Consider the following 21,388-nt stretch of genomic DNA (forward strand, 5'->3'; position numbering starts at 1 on the left):
ATCATGACACGATGAATCAGGACATGTGCCATTTTCTTGCATAATGGTAACTGATAACAAGTCATTCTTTCCAGTTCCCACAAAGAAGCCAAGGCTAGTAAGTCATACAAACGTTTAGCGGAAATCACATGACCCAAGCTTATACTGCCAACTCTGGACACTTTCCAACACTGTATATGTGTACATTTGTAAGTAAATTTGAAAAGAGTGTTTTGAGACAATGTTTATCTTGAAAAGCCACAATAAGATAAGATTCATTGCATCTCATTACTTCCATTTTCATATTACAATAAAAAATAACCTTTGACACTGAGTGTACGGGCCAATCTTAGAAAGTTAAAGCTTTGAGTTAAACTCATATTAGTGTTTGTTAATTTGAATAGAATATCATTTTCTTTCATAGTTATAGACAATGGTATGGTCTTTTAGCTCCTGTAAGCTAATAAGAGGTAGAACTTTCTTGCTATAACTGAGATACATCCCAGTGCACAAGGACCTAAAAGACCCATTTTCAACATAGAAATGGGATAGACATACAGTTTTCTGACCGTTATTAAATGTTTCGGAAATGTTTAGAAGTGATTTTGTAACGATTAGAAATGAAATAAGAATTATAAGCTTTGAACAGAACTTCTCTTAAACAAGAACTTTCCTCATTTTTGCTATTTCAGTTTTCTCTTTTTTATGTGAACTGCTTTACTTTGAATTTTTATTAAAGCTTTTAAAAATGAAGATATTTTGTCTGTGGAATCATTTCGATGCATCAGGCTTTTGCTGAATCCCATTTACATGCTGGAGCTGCTGAACTTTGGTAATTTTGGGTAAATGCAGCTACACTGAGGCTCCAAGCACCATCCATTTGTACAATTTATAAACAGTTTGCAGTAGTTGGTTTAAGAACATCAGTTTTCAAGGGTCCTGGTAGTTAGAGACCCTCCATCACTGGCCCCACTGTCTCAATCCATAATCCATACATGGAAGCAACCATTAAAATAAAGCAGGCTATTATTTCACATACCGTCTGTTGATCATCATTTGTTTATTGATTCCATTTTCTGCAATTAATTGTAGCAGGATTATCAAATTCATGGTTGATTTCTGCATTTATTTTTCAAAAAAGCAACATCAAAACCACTCTACTTTTCTTTTCCTTAAACAAATTACAACATCACGTCCAGAAAAGTCAGTTCTTAGCGCTGCTAGTTCAACAAACCCAGCAGTTCTGCCTGAAAAGGACCTGGAGATGAAACGAAGTTAAAACCAGAAATGGGCCAAAACCTTAATGACAAAAGCCTAATTACTAACCAGAAATCCAAGTCAGAAAGAAAACAGTACACAGTTGGAAGCACAAAAATTCGAGAAGGAAATACGCACTACGTTTGATAGTTTTTTTTATCCAAATCACAAATACAGAATGAATCTTTGTTCCAGATTTAAAGGGTTGCATCGATGACGCAAGGCGTGGTTCCGACCAAAATAACGTTTCATGGTACTGGTAATGAGCATCATAACATGGTGGCACCCAATTACAAAATATAATAATGTTGCAGCATCGTGAATTAATTAATCATTATATTCAGGAAACATTATAATGAAAGCAACCCATATTTCAATTTAGATTTTTCTTCTAAATAATGTATTTTAATTAAAAAATTCTCAAAGTGAGCAAATCATTATGCCTAAATCCTGGGTTGAGATCTTGAGCCCGGATGTTGCCCGTGTAAATTTTGTACATTTTCCCAACGTTAGTGTGGGTATTCCTTCCATATCCTGAAAGATGTGTAATTGAGGGTGAAGGCGATTCTTAAGTGACCTCACTACAAGTGGGTGTGTGTCAGACGTTTCCCACAATGGACTGGGGCCCCATCCTGTCCTGTTTTCTTCCTTGTGTTTCTGGGATTGACTCCAGTCCCGAAACCTCAGAATCAGATCAAAGTATAAATTTGCTTTTGGCACATGAATGGGAACTAAGAGGTGTTTGGGTGAATTGGCGTTCAAAGTGATGTTGAAGTCAGTGGTATCTCAAAGAGGTTTTTCTATGATGATGGAACTGCAGTAGACAAACACAGAGAATGGTAAGTCCTACAATAATAGAAATCTGAGGCCTCCAACTTGAAGAATGATGCTCGTTTAATTAAAAGCAGAAAAAGGATTTTAAACGGTTTAAAAACGTCAGTACTTACATGCTGCATAAATTCTCCAAAACAGAAGAGCAAAGATCAGCAGTAAAAGGAAGAGAACCCATAAGACATTTTGGGTCGGAGGTATTTCTGCATCTGTTGAGAAGCAATACAATTATTAAATCATTGTATGGCCATTCTTTTTTAGTATGTGGTTTTATAAATTGGAGCTTATTCTGGAAAATAATGGCCATCAGGGAAGAACCAACACTGGACTGGACTGGAGTTCAGTTTGTCATACACCAAACTTCCTTTCAAGCCCTCACTCTACGATTCATACTTTATGAGGCCAATAAATGTGTCTGTAAAGTATAAGCAACTTAAAATCAAATGTGTTTGAATTCCTGGCATGGAAAGTGTTACTGGCAAAAAGGGCAGCACCCAGGTGACAAAAGAACGAACACGGGCCACCAAGGTCCACTTGCTGACCTCCAGATTGGCAGCAAGACTACATTTCACAAAAGCTGTGAGGAAAAAATGGAGGCTATACAAGAATGTAGTCATCGTCACACTTTGTGCTTTTGAAGTGAAACCTCCTGGGAGACCAGAACAAGAGAGGATAAGTGGCACCTCGACAACTGTAAGGAGCAAAAGAATTTGTGGAGAGCTGATTCTCTGTTTCCTTACATGAACCTGCGCCATTGACAGAAGAAGAAATGCATTTAGTTCGTGTTTGGAAACATCTTCATTCATTAATTCTGCATGCATCAGCCTGTCATTTAGAATTTAAACCAAGATCTCTAGTTCAAAAAAACAAAAGCCTCAGACTTATTTACTGTCACATGCAGACATTTTGTAGAGCTGCTTGACTTATTCTGGTAGTATGAGTAGCACTTTGTCAGTTATTATGTTAGGTAGAATGCCTAGAGGTGGCTTGGTGATCTCGTGGCCAAGGAACCCCTGCAGATTTTCTTTTTTTCTCTAGCCGTCTGGAGTTTTTTGTTTTTTTCTGTCCTCCCTGGCCATTAGACCTTACATTTATTCTACGTCAATTAGTATTGCCTAATTTTATCTTTATATATTTTTTTTTCTCTTCCTTCATCCTGTAAAGCACTTTCAGCTACATCTTTTGTTTGAAAATGTGCTATAGAAATAAATATTTTTGTTGTTATGAAGACAGTCTTGGTGACTGCAATCCTTAAGGTGCATTGAAGACAGAAATGAAACTTAACAGTCCATGGCACTTGAAGAGTATACTGTATATTCAAAGTATCTTCTTCAGGAATCAAGATACATGGTGGTTGCCAGATACTGTTTTGGGTGGGAGCAGATGGAGTTGGGAAGTAGCATCCTGTGTAGTGAGATCTTTCTCTGGAGAATACAAAGTGTGACCACCAGAGGGCACACCAGCACATCTCCCACTGTTGAATAAAGCCTGTGCTGTGCTGGGACTTGTGCCTGTGGCTGTTGTGTCAGGTGTTTGGGGAGCTGCGTGCCCCTGGTGGACACAACACAAAAGTGCAATTGACGCTTTAGGGAGCAGTGCTACTTATTTTCCTCCCCAAAAATACTTCAAAGCCACAAAAAAAAAAAAAAAAAAACTTGTTTAATAGAGAGTTGTGTTTCACAATGGCGAAACAAATTTTAGTGGCCGTTTTGTGTATGCAAATCAAAACTTGCATGTTTTGCTCATCACTACTTGAACGGAATCAGAGGTGGATTCTCCAGAATAGTTGGTAGGCCACCAGGGTTGCTGCTTCTAACTCTGGCTAATAATAAGACATTGAATGACTCGCAATAGAGCAAGGGCCTCACTTATGAGAATGTGCATAGAATGATCCTAAATATCAGCATGCAATGATTTCCTAAAGTTTTCCTAAGAACGATTTATAAATTGTCTGTACGCACGAATACATTTCACTACATCCTTCCCATTTACATCCGGTTTATAAATAACGCGTCATGTTGCAATTGTGAGCATATGAATAAGCACATTATCACCACCCCAAAAAATGTCCATAAATATCCATGTAATATAGGATATAATATTATTATTATTAACTCTTCAAGTTCCCAGAACTAAGCTTAGCAGTATGGGTGATAGGGCCTTTTCTTCGGTGGCGCCGAGGCTGTGGAATTCCCTCCCTGACTACCTGAGAGCCCCACAGTCGACTGATGCCTTCAAACGAAACCTAAAAACTTATCTTTTTAGAAAGGCATTTTGCTAAATTATTTCTATAGATTTCTTGTTTGTTAATTTATTCTTATTTTGCAGCACTTTGAGATTGTTAAATATAAAGCACGATATAAATAAAATGTATTACTTATTATTATTATTATTATTATATAAACTGAACAAAATCACCAAGATTTTGAAAGTGAAATTGTAAATGAGAAGGAAGCTACTCGAAATGTTTACAGAATGTTGATGTTTGCTAATTTATGGAAGGTGCTCATATGACAACCTGAGTACAGTCTGTTTTACCAATCACTCTTACATCAGAAAAGAGTTTAAAGGAACATTGCCAAGTGGAGAGGATCTCAGTATTAGAGAATCAGCTACACTCACTGAACAAATTCTTGGGAATGCCTGTACATCTACATATTCATGCAAGTACCTAATCAACCAATCACATGGCATCAGTGCAATACCTAAAATCCAGCAGATACAAGTCAGGAGCTTCATGTAATGTTCACATCAAACAACAGGATGGAGGAAAAATGCAACTTCAGTGATTTCGACCATGGTGTGATTGTTGGTGCCAGACGAGCTGGTTTGAGAGTTTCAGTAACTGCTGATTTCCTAAGGTTTTCAGCATGAAAAATAAAACAATATCCAGTAAGATGCAGTTCTGTAGACAGAAAAGCCTTGTTGATGTGGGTGACCAGAGGAAAATGGCCAAGCTGGTTTGGGCTGAGAGAAAGGCTACACTAACTCAGAAAGTCACTCTGTACAACCGTGGTGAGCAGAAAAAAGTCTTAGAATGCACGACACTTCTAATCTTGAGGTGGATGGGCTACAACAGCTGAAGACCATGCACGTCTTGTGTCATTTCTGTCAGCCAAGAACACAAAGCTGAGGCTGCAGCGAGCACAGGCTCACCAAACTGGACAGCTGAAGACTGGAAAATCATAGCCTGGTCTGATGAATCTTGACTGTGTCAAAGAGAAAATTGCCGGAGCGAAAGACGCACCAAAAGGTCTTCACCCGGAATGAAGGCCCTCAGGATTTAAGAGGATGGGCAAACAGAGTATATTGTTTTATTGCAATAAACAACAACATGGACTCAACCGCCAAATCAGGCTGAGCCCCGAATAGTCCAAAAATCACAGTTTATATAATAATTTATCATCCTGACCTCGCTCAGAACAGCTCATTCGCTGCTTTTCCCTGACTCCTTTTTTATCTGCAGCTGGCCTAATTAACTTTTTTAGAACCATCAATATTTCTTATTTTCTGACAATTATTTTTATTTTTCTGTTTAACTTATTTTTTAGGTCGGCTGAGAGCCAATAGGTGTTTTCCCTTCTTCCATCCTCGGGCTGTCATTACCTCATTTTCTCCCTTCCTGGGTCCTCTCGCTAGATTTTATTGGCAGCTGAAGCTAAGCTGTAATTAAAAAAGAAATATGGCTTGGGCCTTTATTTAACCATGTGTTTAGCAGGCCTAACTTTGCATTAATATTTGTACTTAATGCTTATATTTTCCTATATGTATTTATGCTAATACATGAATATACTAATTTTATTTTCCATAACTGCTAGTGAGTTACACAGATTGTTGTGTCAGAATTTGGCACTGATGGCTTTATATCAACACTCTAGGCTGCTGGTGGTGGCTGTAATGGTGTGGGGAATTTTTCTTGGCACACTTGAGCCTGTTAATACCAATCATTCATCACTTGATGCCAATCTGAGTGTTGTTGCTGGCCATCACTTTAGTGTTACAATCTACCGTTCTTCTAATGGCTGCTTCCAGCATGATAATATGCCATGTGACAAAGCAAAAGTGACTGGTTTCATGAGCATGACAATGCGGTCAGGGTTCAACAGTGGCCTTCTGAGTCATCAGATTAGATTCCAATAGAACAGTTGTGGGATGTGGTAGAACAGGAGATTCACAGCCAACAAATCTAAAGAAACTGCATGATGCAATCATGACAATGTGGAGCAGAATCTCAAAGGATTGTTTCCAGCATCTCGTGGAATCCATATAATGAAAATTTGAGGCTGTTTGGAGAGCAAAATGAGGCCCTACCCAGAATCAGTAGAACAGTCCTAAGAATTTGCTCAGTGAGTGTATTTCTCCTATCTCTGCTACTGTTCCTTACCACTGCAGATTGAGATTGCAGATTTTCAATAATAACCTTCAGTCGACAGTGTGCAGCTCTTACCTTTTGCAATAAAAGTGACAAATTCAATAAATGGCTGGCTGAGCCCTTCCACGTTTGCTTCACAGGTGAAGTTCACTCGATCTTCTGCACTGGACAGCATGATGACAATGTTGCTTGCACACTCCTGCACACTTTCACACTCCGATTTATTAAACGTTGTGCCATTTTGCTTCCAGCTCACAGTCACCTTATTGAAATGGCAGCCGCCCAACATACATGTGACATTCCTCTTCTCGTTCCTTAGCAGAGTTCTGTGTGACACCGACAGTGATGGGTCTGTGAGAAACGGAAATGGAGAAATGAAAGTGGGCTTATGACACTGTGGGTGTTTATTCTTAATAGCTTTAAAAGAATTCCCTGATCTGCCTACATGCCACTGGTGAGTAATTCCAGAATTAGATAAGAACTTAATATATTTAACCAAGCAGGCACTTTTTATCTGCAATGACCTGTGACCTTCACAGCAGACAAGCTTTTTACTATATATATATATATATATATATATATATATATATATATATATATATATATATATATATATAGAGAGAGAGAGAGAGAGAGAGAGATAGATAGATAGATAGATAGATAGATAGATAGATAGATAGATAGATAGTATTAACATTAGGCCGGATTTTATTTATTTTTGGAACTCAGATGTTCCAGATGTATGTAGTAATTCCTGAAGGAAGAGATAAATGCATCTGTATAAAAGACCAGGTGAAGAGATAAGGTTGTTAATTTAAGCTAAAGTTTAAACACAAAAATCAGTCTGACCTTTCACCAAAACCCAAACATCAAAAAATGTATATTTATAGTTATATAGTTAGAGTTTTTGTTAATTATAGAAAAATGAAACTCAGAAGTCTGTTATTTTTAGGTCAAAAGCAAAGTACAGCACACAACATGAATGAGTGCTTTAAGTAGTGAGAAAAGCATTATATTAATGTAAATAATAATAATAATAATAATAATAATAATAATAATAATAATAATAATAATAATACCACCATCACTATTGAAAACAAAACAATTCCATATTATAGTCAGTTCTCTTCATTTTGATAGTCAAATTGGCTAATTTGGCTGCACTTGTTATTCGATCTCTGAGTTTACTGAAACTTGCATTGGAACTTGTCTTTTGGCAACTCCTTTTTGCACTTTTGAACAACCTTTGTTATTCATTTATGTTTAAATAAATATACTTTTAATGTAAAAAGAATATTTTTTTCCTTTTGGGTTTTTGCTAGGTTTCTCATTCTTGTGAGGCATTTTGCTCTAGTTTTGAACATTTACTATACGATTTGGAACAATAAAGCCAGTTCTCCCCCATTTTAGGCCTATTGCAGCATAAAGCCTGCTGTTATAGTTGGGATTTAGCTGGACTGGGTGAGACTCTTCTGGGCTTTGCCAGTATCAGTTATGACCTAAATATATGTAGCTTCTTTTTGAGGGCTAACCCCCATTATATCCTGTTTATGACATTAATAAAATGGTGGTGGCCAATAGAAAACAATAAAGTGGTGTGGAGATAAATACAAATTAATTCAACATTAAACTGAAAATACAAACTTAATATGAAATTCAAATTCCCCAATCTTTAAAAACCCCCAACATAAAATAAAATAGAGAACATACGCACAATTGAACTAGAGAAAAATCAATGAATTTACCCTGGACATAAACAGTCAGCTCATCTTTAGTTACCACTTGTTCTTATCAAATGGAATTCAGATATCAAGCCAATCAAATGTTACTGAACAGGAGGGCTGCACAACAACCCAGCCAATCAATTTAGGGGATTGGATAGGATCAGCCAGCCTTCAGAATCTCTGCCAGGTCTCTTCATTGGGCAGAGGAGGCCTTATGGGCTGAACAAAATGGAGCAAGTCCGTCTGTGTCCTAAAATTCTCAAAGACAGTGCAGCGTAAATGGCGATTCCAAATTGGAATTGTGTCAGTCAAACTGTAGGTGTAATATTGAGTGGTCTACTAATACTCCTGCTTTAGTGAAAACAAATGTCCCAAGGAGTTAAAAATCCCCCCCTTCAAGCACAGTCAGCATTGTTTGTGGTGCTAAATGAGATGTAAAGTTTAGACCAAAGACATGTGGGGCGACCTCAGCCCATATCATCTTCCTGTGCTAATAGTTAAGATGGCCTGCTTGGCTAACAGTTTATTCTTATACTAGCTGTCTAAGCCCCGTGCTATAAAAAGCTCAGGCTTCTAGAAACTATTGAAATCATCAGAAATCGTCTTGTTCGTCTTTCCTCGCTGGTTTCACTTTGGTGATGGAGTCGCTTTCTTTCAGTTTCATGCTGTAGCCTGGTACTTTTTTCTTCTTCTGACTCATTAATTTGGGGCCGCCTTTTCGGCTCTTTGATCTTCATGCTGTAGCCTCGCACTTCTGAGCCGGACAGACAGACACACACACACACTTCCATGCTTAGACATTTATATATAAGATAGAAGTTTTACAAAGGAGAAGCTCAGAGTTCTTACATCAATTTAGAAACATATTACAGCACCATAAAGATACAGAACCATACAACCTTTACATACATATACACACATCTAGTTAAACACAATACAAAAATCAATCAATTCTGAAACATTTTAAAAAAGGTTTAAAGAATAAATTTGACTTGGCAAATTTGACAGCACAGCTGTCAGAAAATACAGAAAGGATTTTGTTTTAAGAAATCTGGATTATCCTCTAGTCCAGTGTTTCCCAAACTCGGTCCTGGGGACCCCCTGTGGCTGCAGGTTTTTGTTCCAACCAGCTTCTGTTTTTAATTGAACTCCTGGGCTAATTAAGTGAACTGATAATCCCAAATTCTGTGTTTAGGGAACAATATAGAAATTAGAAAACTATGTTTGCTAAAAAAAAAAAATATTAAAATGTACCAAGCATTTATATAGGAACTAGTGGACGCCCACCGTAGCATACACCGGTGTAAGAATAGGGACGGAAAACGGTGAGAAAGAAATTCAGAAATCTTGAAGAAAGAAATACTTCTTGAACGACGAGTTGTGAATAGGTGTTTTGCTGGAGACGACACTTAATCTCAGAAAGAGTTTGAATTTCAGCTTCACCACCATAAACTCTAGATGTTGCCATGTATTGATAGTACTCATGACTTGTTGTGATAACTCAACTTGCGTTGGAAAGAATAACCGGAAGATCGTTTCCAAATCTGTCCCAATGTGATGCAACAAAATCTACTGCCCTGTGTCGTAGTGAGAGTGTATTGTCTTCGTCAAACATTTGTGTCAAGAAATAACCCATTGATAGGAACAGGCAGTTGCCGGATCCGGGAATACAGATGATGTTGTACATAAACCCATCGAAAGAGAAGATACTGTCAATCGTTTTATAACAAAGGCTTAGGAAACAACCTACACAGTATAACGAAAATAGCAAGGAGCGAAACCAATGGCAATGGTCGAGAGAGTACCTTCCTGTAGCAGGCCACGGAAAAGAAGTCCAGGTGCAGACATGGCCGAAGTGAAAGGTCACGCAGTCAGGCTAGATATCGGGCGGTGACGTGACACCAATGGGGTCATGAGAGAGGAGCGGGGAACGCGGTAGTCCGAAGGAGGAATAGGACTCGAGAAAAGCGGCATGGGGGTGTATGGGAGGCTGCAGGCATCGTGGGGAAGGGTTTGCAAGAGGACGAATAAGAATCGAGAAATGCTGTGTGGGCTGTGTGTGGGTGGAACCGGGTTTGAAGAGGAAGCAGGATGAACCAGAAGAGAAATATATATAAGAGATAATGTATTTTTTTTCTTTTTAACAGTATTTTCATTTTGATTTTCATTCTACTTTTCTAGGTCTTCTAATTCTTTAATTAATCCATTATTTACTAATTAGTGGGTCTGACTCTAAAGTAGTTGCAGCCTTTGATTATTCTGTGTTGTTTGCCTGGGTGTCTGATCTACTCGTTTAAAATTGTCTTTATTAAGATACAACGAAGAGGGAAAAACTGCATAGAGAAAGGGCAAAATAATGAAAACAAATGAGTTAAGCATTTAAATCTACAGCAAAAGCAGAAATATTTATAAATGTCTTATAAATGTAAAAATCATGCTGCTATGCTTTTCTGAATGTCGAATAAAAGAAAAAAGAATACCAGCTAATTAAATGAGCTTAGTGCTCTTAGGTATTATCACTGATTAGGAATGTGGTTGGAACAAAAACCTGCAGCCACAGGGGGTCCCCAGGACCGAGTTTGGGAAACACTGATCTAGACATACGGGGAGTTTAAATACTGTCGCGTTTACAGATGTCAGAACAGCATGACTGCCGGTAAATCACCCTAGCAACTTGTGATTACATCTTGACGACAAGAGTAAATATTATTATGGTAAAACTGCAAATGATACCTTACTAAGTAATTTTAGAAGTTTATGATAATATGGTCAGTGGACCATTAATACAGTGTATCAAATTTAATCCTATATTTAAAGCTGATTGTGTGTTTGTGTATCAGGTATGCAAATCTACAACACTGAACCTCTCTCTCTGCCAAATTAAGCATAAATTTCCCATTTGTACATAGGAAGACCACAGGCTGTGTTTTGTACATTTAAATTTAAATGGTAGCTCATCTTCCAGGCAGTGCTGGTTGCCACCACCACCGTGGACAGCACTGGGCACCCCTACTTGTACAGTATATGCAGTACGTGTGAGGCTATATGGATGTATGGGTGAGCTGTAGGCTCTGTGGCATTAAGTCCAGGTTTTTATCAAATTAACTGAAGTAAAGGAAATGCAATTAAAATGAAGCTTACATCAATGAAATTAATCTTTTAATAATTTGTGCTCCCATTTTCATTTGTAAAAAAATAAAGAGAACCAAAAGTACTTCCTTTGATCAGAACATTTATAAAGTGAAGAATAAAGATATTAGTGACTTTGCTATCTTAATGGGTGCTGGTCATGTGTGAGGAATGTTTTTAAGCCTCCAAAGTGTCTTGAATTGTCTCCATTTCTTTTGCTCAAGTGTTCATTCTGACAAGACTAAAATGTCCCGATTCAATCAGAAAGAAACAACCAAAAAATCTATACTTCATACAGCTGACTGCTCTTAAGATTATGATCCCAGAGCACTTTACCACACAATACATTATTTGTCTTACAGCACAGAAATTCATTTGCTTAGTCTAACACAGAGTGAGTCACTGGGTGCGATCAAGCAGACCGTCTTGTGGTAAAACATGGGACTGTAAACTTCTCATTAGGGAGATTGCTTAACAGTCGAAAAACTGCTTGTCATCACGTAGTGTGGAACTTGAATTAGAAATACAAGGTTCAAGTACCTCAGAATTCTTTGAAAAACACATTTTTCCAGAAAAAAAAACAACGCACCCTAAGCAAATACATTTCAGAAGTTTATCTTAATTGCTTAATTAACAAATAATTTTTTTATATTGCAAGTTTTTATTTTTGTAACTGTTACATTTCTCTTATTTATTGCTCAAAGCCTGTGGTCTTTTAGGACTGTTCTAGGATTCGGTCCTTTGGATTTGACTTGCCTTATTTTTTTCTATTTTCTTTCTCTTCTATTAATGTTTAGATTCCTTGACCCTCATTATTACTATTACAGTAAATATTCAATTGGACTGAATCAAAAGCTTAGAGCCCGTTATTACCAGGCCTCCATCTTATATCGTGTCACACATTGTGACGCTGACAGTCACATGGCTGGCAAAAGGTGTCATTGTTAAACACAACACCTTGGCCATGTAAAACAAGTACAACATGGATGCGCTAACAGCAAAAACCAAGTTCAAAATGGTGCTGCGATGACATGACTGTCATAACAATTAAACATAAACAAGAAAAACATCAAATCAGTTACAAATGCTTAGGGTGTGCCCAACACAAAGGGTAAGGATGAGTGCTATCCATTTATTTAAATGCAATTGATCACTTACTACAGATCTGTAATGGAAGACTTCCCTCCTGGGACTCGTGCTTCACCACACAGGACAGCTTTTTCCCATCTTTTTCAGGTGTGTAGTTGTAGGGCCTCCATGCCGTAAAAGTGCCATTTGTATTCTTGTGCAGCTGCAGTGGCCCCTGGGATGAGAGTAGACTTGATTCCTGAACCCAATCTATGGAGATGTTTCCAGGGTAGAAGCCCTCTGCACGGCACTCCGAGGTTGTTGGCACATTGCCCACCACTATAGGTGGGTTCAGGGAGACTTTTGGAGGAGCTGACAAAAACAAAATGTTGATGTGAGCATCAGTAGGCTTTGCTCCCTAGGAGCCAAGTTACCCCAAACTATTCTCTATCATTTCAGTAATTATTTAATTACTCTGTTGCTGACCTTTCTGATCATAAAAGAAATAATTTTGATAGCAATTGATGAGAAGAATTCATAATTAATTGCAGAATTACGGTATTTGAGGATTCCTCTAGAGCGCGGGTGGGCAGATTCAGTCCTGGAGGGCCGTAGTGGTTGCAGGTTTTTGTTTCAACCCAGTTGCTTAATTAAAAACTAATCCTTGTCAATTATTTCATTTCATGTCTTGTTGGTGCTTTAACTCTGCCATGTCAAGTCATTCTCATATCCTAGATTTATTTTCCTTTCTAAGGATATCATCCAAATGATTTGAACTCTAAGACAGACAAGTTATTCTCAGTCCTTCACTTTTTTCTCTTCACTTTTATCCCAAGTATTTAATTAAACCCAATATTGCACAATAAATACACACAGGTGGAAATGGAAACAAGCAAAATGGAGAACTGCTGGTTTCTTTTGTCATTTGCATCTTATTGCCAATAAGGAGTAATTAAAAAACAAGACTACGGCTGTTTAAGACTAAAATAAGCAATAAGGGTCCAAAGTCTTAATGAGCGAGACAACTAAAGTGAAGCAGAAGTGTTACTTGAGCAATAAGGGCTTCTTATTAAGCAACTGGGTTGGAACAAAAACCTGCAGCCACTGTGGCCCTCCAGGACTGAATCTGCCCACCCCTGATCTAGAGTGTCTCTTTCTCTTGCACAATTTGGCTCAAAAACTAATCAGCATATCGTTATCTCATGACAAGCTTGAGTTTCGAGTTGGGTATTTTTTCGTCCAGCTGTTTTTATCTTAACAGTGTTAATTCTTCCAGCTAGTGTGAGATGAAGGGTTGACCATCTATACAAGTCTTGTTTAATTTTTTCCATGCAGATGGCGAAATTTTGTTGATAAAGAGCTTTATGTTTACTTGTGATGTTTACCCCGAGGTATTTAAACTGTTCTGCAATGATAAAAGGTAGGGTGTCTAATCTAATATTATATGCTTGAGAATTCACTGGAAAGAGTACACTTTTATTCAGATTAATTCTGAGACCAGAGATCTTTCGAAATTCTGTGAGTGCTGTTAAGACTGCAGGCACAGAATTTTCTGGGTCCGATATATACAATACCATATCATCTGCGTATAATGAGATTTTCTGTTCCAGTCCTTCTCTGCTAATCCCCTTTATCTGATCAGTATTTCGACAATGTATTGCCAGTGGTTCAATGGCAATCACAAACAGCAGCGGTGATAAGGGGCATCCTTGTCTAGTGTCACGTTCTAGTTTAAAGTAGTCTGAGAAAATGTTGTTGATGCAAACTGAAGCTTCTGGGTTAGTATACAGTAATTTAATCCATGCACAAATGTTCGGGCCAAACCCAAACTTCTCCAATGTAGTAAAAAGGTATTTCCATTCAATCATGTCGAATGCTTTTTCTGCATCCAATGATAATAATATTTCTGGGGTGTTTGATTTAGTTGGTGAGTATATTACATTAAACAGGCGTCGAAGATTTGACGATAAGTGTTGGCCCCTAATAAATCCAGTTTGGTCTTGTGATATTACCGAGGGGAGCACTTTCTCCATCCTTCTAGCTATGATTTTAGAGAGTATTTTAACGTTGTTATTCAGAAGTGAAATTGGTCTGTATGATGCACATTGTAATAAGTCCTTATTTTGTTTTGGGAAAATGGTGATTAGTGCTTGGTGAAAGGTTTGAGGAAGATATTGGTTATCTCTGGCTTCTGTAAATGTTGCTAATAGGAGGGGAGCTGAGCAGCCGTTTTAGCTCTAGACCATCCGCAAGAAACCATGACACACACACACCCACCTATCTTCGTGATATCAAAGTTTTCAGTATCAAGGGACCCTAAAATGTCAAGATCTGTCGAAAACCAAAGATGGAAATTTTTGATGAATCTAAATCTTTCACTCCTTCCCCAAATAAAAGTTTCAAGGCAGTCTGCCATGGTTTAACTAGAAAAGGCAAGACTATGACATAAAAACAAAAGCGAGTTATTAAAAAAAATGTATTTAATATTTTGTCCTTGTATCTCAGATGGTAGTTTTAGAAGCCATAAATATAAAATGGTGCCCTTGGTTACATTGGTGGTACTGTTCGTTTTAACAACCCTTTGCCAAATCCCCTCTAACTCATTTCAAATTTGAAATCATTGAATCATAAAAAAAAGTAGACTTTTTTTTTTTAGTTAAAGAATTTCTGTTACAATTTAGATACCAGCAATAACCTCATTAATAGTTTATAGCAGAAGCTGGGAGTTCTTACTAATTTCTAGAATATGTGATAGCTCTGCCACTCAAAACCGCCTGAAACTGATAATCGAGAGTGGCGTGAAGGAAATCGGTTTGTCTGATAGCAATTTATAGCGCAATCCAGTTTTACATTTCAGCCAAGTCTCATTCTTGGTAAAAAGTACATCTGTCTTTAGTGTTTATCTGCTTATAGGTTGGCTACCACTGCATGTAACATGCAGGATTTAGAGAATCAGACTTTTAGTTTTCTGAAAGGAAATTGTTGGTCCCTACCTGACTGATAGAGCTTAAGCAGAGCGACTTCTCAATGTAGAACTGTAGTTATCTGATTTTAAGATTCTTTTATGGCTGCCTAGACAGAACCAGCATACATTTCAGTCTTTGGATTGTTCTACTAGATGACGTTTTGTTTATAGACTTGAAACCCCTGAACAGCGAGGTATTTAGGAGAATGTTTAGATGGTGGCAATTAGGACCATATTTGTTGAGGCCTGCCTAATGAGTTAGACCCTTAGGTCTTATTTCGTAGATTTCAGAAGTTTTAAATGGGATTGAGTGCCTATTGACATTAATTTGTTTGTTATGGGGGAAAAAAAACTGAAAAAGGACTGGTAAGGATTGTGAGTGTAACACCAATGAAGTAAGGCTTGCCGTGAGCTGGGTGTAAAATGTCCTGGTGGAATTATAGGACTACTAAGAGGTGATGCTATCTCCTAGTGTAAAATTAAGAGACACTAGTGTTCAGTGAAACAATTCACATTAAACTGAAGAAAGAAAACCCCTGCCTGGAAGTGTTTTTAAAGCGTTAATTCCACTTCTATATGCATATCATTTAGTATTTCAATAAAGACCTCCAGTAAAAGAAAAAAAAAATCATCTGACACATTTCCTGTCGAGTTATGTGAAGACATTTTGTTGAGCTGTCTTTCATGTGTTGTTCTGGTAGTACATGCTACAAGGCCCACTTTACCAATTATGATCCCAATCCTGGTGATCTCAATCCTCAAGATGCATTGGGAAAAGAAAAGAAATTCAGCTGAGGGTATGGACACTTCTAAGCGCCCACCAGCTCCAAGATAAGGCAGTAGTTTGGGTGAGTGGTAGACATGACTTTCTGCGTAATATGTTTTCCTATGGAAAAATCACAATAATGTGCACAGTGGTGTGTTTTTCAGTATATTTGTGTGCGGAAAACACACACCATGTCACATTTTTAAAAAACGCACTGTGCCCCTTTGCAGTTGAGACATAAACAGAATTGATTTAGTTGGCATGCAAGAAATTACATGCCTGACACAACTGCAGACAAGAACGCAACTAAGCCCAGAAGCGTGAATGTGGCTTTAGGGAACAATATTACTCATTTCTGACTTCCTACAAAACCTTTAAAACTCCCAAACAACACTATTAAGTGAGTTTCACAATTGTGTAATTTTCACATAATAGCATACGATTCAAAAGATACCTGTTTCACTTATCAATAGGAGACACCAACTCCTTGGGTATACATAAGTGAAGGCAGCAGAGAGGAGAAATATTAAGTACCCAACCCCCTGATACAGAAAAGCGGCAGAGATGCCCATCAGCGTATGAATGGCTTCCTGCTACCTTCTGTGATGGACAAGTGAATTGGGGTGACCCTTTAAAAGGCTGTCGCAGACCAGAGACTCAGGGAAGGTTCTACAAGGATGGTTGCAGGAGTTCCCTGAGACAGTCCTGACCGGCACATACGTGAACCAGTACTTGACAACATGGTGTTAGCATTCATTTTGTGTTCCCTCACACACTTTATCCTTTATTTTTTTATTGAACTGAATTGATTCGGAGTTTGCCACATGGAGACACATGGTGGTACTGCTTTATAGTGCTTGGAGCTAACATTCTGAGATCAGGTCCCTGTGCCTGTATGTTGTCTTTGTTGAGTTTACTGGTTTTCACCATGTCCATGTGCACTTCCCTGCTTTTCGTCACATCGGTATGTACATGTTATAAATGTTGGCATCTTTCTTGTGCCTCAGCTGCCAGGATGGGTGTCTTCCCAGCTGCAATCTTGAGATGTTTTTGCCAAGTTTGAGAATGTTATGCTACTTATTTTGCCATGTAGCTAAGTTTCTTCACCTCTTCTAGTTAGCCCTATTTAATGGGCGGAGCGGTGGCCCTGAGGCCAGGAATCTGCGCCAGCGATCACAAGGTTGCTGGTTCGAATCCCGTAAACGTCAGAAGTGACTCTACTCTGTTGGAACCTTGAGCACGGCCCTTAACCTGCAATTACTTCATCCTGGGTATGACATTAATTAACAGGTCTGAAAACTTGGGAGTTGGTGGCAGGATTGGCACTCCAGCCACCATAAAAAACCTCACAGTGTTCCAGTGCGGTGCTGAGGCGTCACCCATTGCACAGTTGCACTCGTGTCCCAAACCGGGTGGTTTGTCTTGTGGTGCTGAAATCAGCGCAGGCTCCCAACCTATTTAAAAGTTTAGTCGTCAGAAGAGTTCCTTTGTTTTCTGGTGTGGTAGATCATGAAATCAACATCCGCAGCTTCATATCTTACTGTACACGTTCCTTAGAAAATACAAATGTGTTTAACAAATAATCAAAATTTAGAACTTAATGATTTACTTAATGATTTAAAAAAATAGAATGCCTGTCAACTCATTGCTATCTGTATTTATTTCACTATTTTCTTTTTGTTTGTTTTGCATTTACTCCTGTATAACAACTCTTTTCTTATTATCTTCAAAATCCAGTCTCTAGACACCAAAGATTTATAATAGCTTTGTAAGAGAAATCTATTTGTTTAAAGAACTTTCTATAAATCATATGAAAATCAAAATGTACACTTTAAATATATGATTAGATCATTTCTTCCAGATTGTGTCAGCCAATTGAATGAAAAAGTTCTTTCTGTCATCCATCTTGAGTGCAACTCTCACTCTACCCTCCTTGCCCTAATGGAACTTTAGGTCGATTCGTCAGCTGGAGTCGGTCCTTACCTGTAACTTTAAGCCGAACTGTACAAGTCCCAGACCTTGGAGCCTCGTAAACGTCACACATATAGTCCCCTTCATCCTGAATGTTGATATTCCTCAAAAGTAAGGATCCATTTCCTCTGTGAATCTCATTTTCAAAGAGTGCTACTTTGTCGCTGGATGTCACTTCACCATACTTCACCTTTGCCAGCTCTGCATCTTTGACCTTCCAGGTAAGAAGCAAGAATTTCAGGCCATGATTATGTTTTACCAAAGTGAACTTGCAATGGAGAAGCACTTCGGAATTGACGACTGCATTCACCTCTGTAAATGGAGGAGAGACCTGGAACTCACCAAAGGTAACTAGAAAAAAAAATGAAAGAGAAGAAAAAAAACTGAAATCACTGAAGAATACAGAGGTTTTCACAACAGTTGGTGATCATGGCGTTGGAAAATGGAAACCTGCTGCATGCTGGTCAGACATTGGGCTATGAATTTCAATGTGCTCTGCACATTTAAACTTGTGTAGCAAGCCCAAACACAGCCAGTAATTCACATGTATCAATATCTGTCTGGATGAACAGCAACACAAGCATTTTAACAGCTTTTTTACAGATGAAGTGATGTCAGAACTAACTTTGAGGTACAACTGCGTATCATCAGAATGACAATGATACACAATATCATGTTTGTAAAAGATGGCCCTCACGGGGAGCAGATAAAGGGAAAACAGAAGGGGAGCCAGGCTCTTTGAGGGACACCTTGTGTGAGAGGAGCTGGCAGAGAGAAATTCCCATCTATGTTAACAGACACAGATCTGCCTTTCAGGTAGGTCACGAACCAATTCAATGCACAGCCTTGAATGCCTACTTCATTCTCAAGCTGTTTTAACAGAATTCCATGGTCCACGGTGTCAAATGCCGCACTGAGATCCAGCAACCAACCAAGACTGCAGAAGAGCCCGAGTCCAAAGTTAATAGAATCTCATTTCTTACCTTCAGCAGTGCCGATTCAGTACTATGATGTTTTTTAAAACCTGACTGAAACACATCACATACATTGTTATTGTTAAGTTACTATTGCAGCTTTTTAAATTTGTGTAAAACAAAGACAAAATTTATTTTTTGTTCATTTCAATTAAAGTAATCCCTCCTCCATCGCGGTGGTTGCATTCCAGAAGCCCCCGTGATAGGTGAAAATCCGCAAAGCAGAAGCCATATGTTTGTATGGTTGTTTTTATATATTTTAATCCCTTAGAAACTCTCCCACACTGTTTATAAATATTCTCCGCACAGTTATACAGTAAACCCTCATTTATTGCGGTTAATCTGCTCCAGACAGATAAATTAATTTACACAAAATAGGATTCTTTATTTATAAATCTAATATTTTCTCAGTTAGAGCATTGAAAACCTGTTTACGACCTTCTAAACACATTTTTTAACATTATTAGAGCCCTCTAGACATGAATTAACACCCTTTAGTTAAAATTTTAAACTGTGCTCCATGACAAGACAGAGATGACAGTTCTTTCTCACAATTAAAAGAATGCAAACATATCTTCCTCTTCAAGGTGTGCGTCAGGAGCAGAGAATGTCAGAGAGAGAGAGTAAAGTAAACAATCAAAAATCAATAAGGCTGTTGGGCTTTTAAGTATGGGAAGCACCGCGACAAAGCGGCTGCAATGAAGGGATCAATGCGAAGGTAGTCTTTCAGCATTTTTTAGAGGAGCGTCCGTATCTTCTAAGCAAACAGCCTCTGTGCAAACAGACCCTCTGCTCACACCCACTCCATCAGGAGCAGAGAATGTCAGAGAGAGTGAGAGAGACAGAGAAAAGCAAACAATCAAAAATTAATACGGGCTGTTAGAGCTTTGAAGTGTGCGAAACACCGCACAGGAAGCATATCATATATCATTGAGGAGTTTTATTTAATACGTAATACGTGCTCTGATTAGGTAGCTTCTCAGCCATCCGCCAATAGCGTCCCTTGAATAAAATCAATTGGGCAAACAAACTGAGTAAGCATGTACCATAAATTAAAAGACCCATTGTGCGCAGAAATCTGCGAACCAGCGAAAATTCCGTGATATATATTTAGATATGCTTACATTTAAAATCCGTGATGGAGTGAAGCCGCGAAAGTTGAAGCGCGATATAGCGAGGGATCACTGTATTTGATGTTGTACCAAGGAATTTTTGTTTCCATTTATTAGGGTGTAAAGAAATTTCCCTAGCCACTGATATTTTATCCCTGCCTACTGAAGCGTAACTTTTTCCCCTTTTGAAAACAACATCTCTGTAGTAGGAAATTCCACATGCAGTCAAAAAAGACATGTCTATCACATAAATGAGTGTAAAATGTAATAAATAATATTTAGACACATAGAACTAACAAAGGGTGAAACTGGTAATAAATTTATTTATGTTTATTTAAGTTTATTAATGTTAGTATATAATAAATATTAGCATATATAATAAAATAAAGGATTGGCTTACGAGATATCCATACAAAACCAAGGCAGTGAGTGCAATAAAGCACCTTGAGAATGGAAAGGTGCTATATAAATAAAATGTATTATTATTATTATTATTATTATTATTATTATTATTATTATTATTATTATTATTATGAGGTATAATTACACAAAAATGTCATTACGTTTAAATGTAGCAAAGAGAATTTATTTTCTCTTTTCCAGTCTAGGATTTAGTCATCTAGCCAACTAAGTGACATTACTTAACAATTAGAACTGCCATACAAGTGCTTTACTACTAACTATCAGAGTTGTGCTCTAATTCAGAACTTTGCAAGGATAAACAAACAAATAAAAAAATTAACAAACATAATTTTTTAAATCATATAAGGTAAAAGAAAGAGACTGACTTATTTTTCCTGGTTCACCCTCTTCTCACAACATGCAATGTGCTACCTCTGTGACTGGGCACTAGATTTTCTAACAGGCAGGCCTCAGGTGGTGAGAGCAGGGAGCTGCTTGTCCAGCACTATCACTGTGAACACAGGAACCCCACAAGGCTGTGTACCGAGTCCTCTACTGTACTCCCTTTACACAAACAATGGTGAGGGCAAGCACAACTCCTACACCATTGGTAAGTTTGCTGATGACACAGTGTTCTTAGGCCTCATTTCCAACAATGACAAGGAGGCCTACCTAGACCAAGTAGAGAACCTGGCAGTGTGGTGTTAGGCTCATAATCTCTCACTGAATGTTAGCAAGACCAAGGAGCTTGTGGTGGATTTCATGTGGAAGCAGCAGTAGATCTACAGTCCCATCAGCATAAATGGAGTTCCTGCTAAGAGAGGATGAGTGGCTTCAG

General features: G+C 38.1%; 1 protein-coding gene across 1 annotated transcript in view; it reads right to left on the reverse strand.

Annotated features, from left to right (window-relative positions):
• The window catches only part of LOC120536683 (signal-regulatory protein gamma-like), a 31,637-nt gene that overhangs the window by 3,127 nt on the left and 7,122 nt on the right, over nucleotides 1-21,388 (reverse strand). The window contains exons 2-5 of the mRNA XM_039765122.1: nucleotides 18,075-18,413; nucleotides 12,451-12,732; nucleotides 6,515-6,790; nucleotides 2,184-2,276 (exon numbers count right to left, since the gene is read on the reverse strand). Coding sequence (XP_039621056.1) covers nucleotides 2,184-2,276; nucleotides 6,515-6,790; nucleotides 12,451-12,732; nucleotides 18,075-18,413 — 990 coding nt within the window. The remainder of the gene's footprint in view (nucleotides 1-2,183; nucleotides 2,277-6,514; nucleotides 6,791-12,450; nucleotides 12,733-18,074; nucleotides 18,414-21,388) is intronic.

The sequence above is a fragment of the Polypterus senegalus genome, chromosome 10 (assembly GCF_016835505.1).
Source record: "Polypterus senegalus isolate Bchr_013 chromosome 10, ASM1683550v1, whole genome shotgun sequence".
In the NCBI taxonomy this organism is placed as follows: domain Eukaryota; kingdom Metazoa; phylum Chordata; class Cladistia; order Polypteriformes; family Polypteridae; genus Polypterus; species Polypterus senegalus.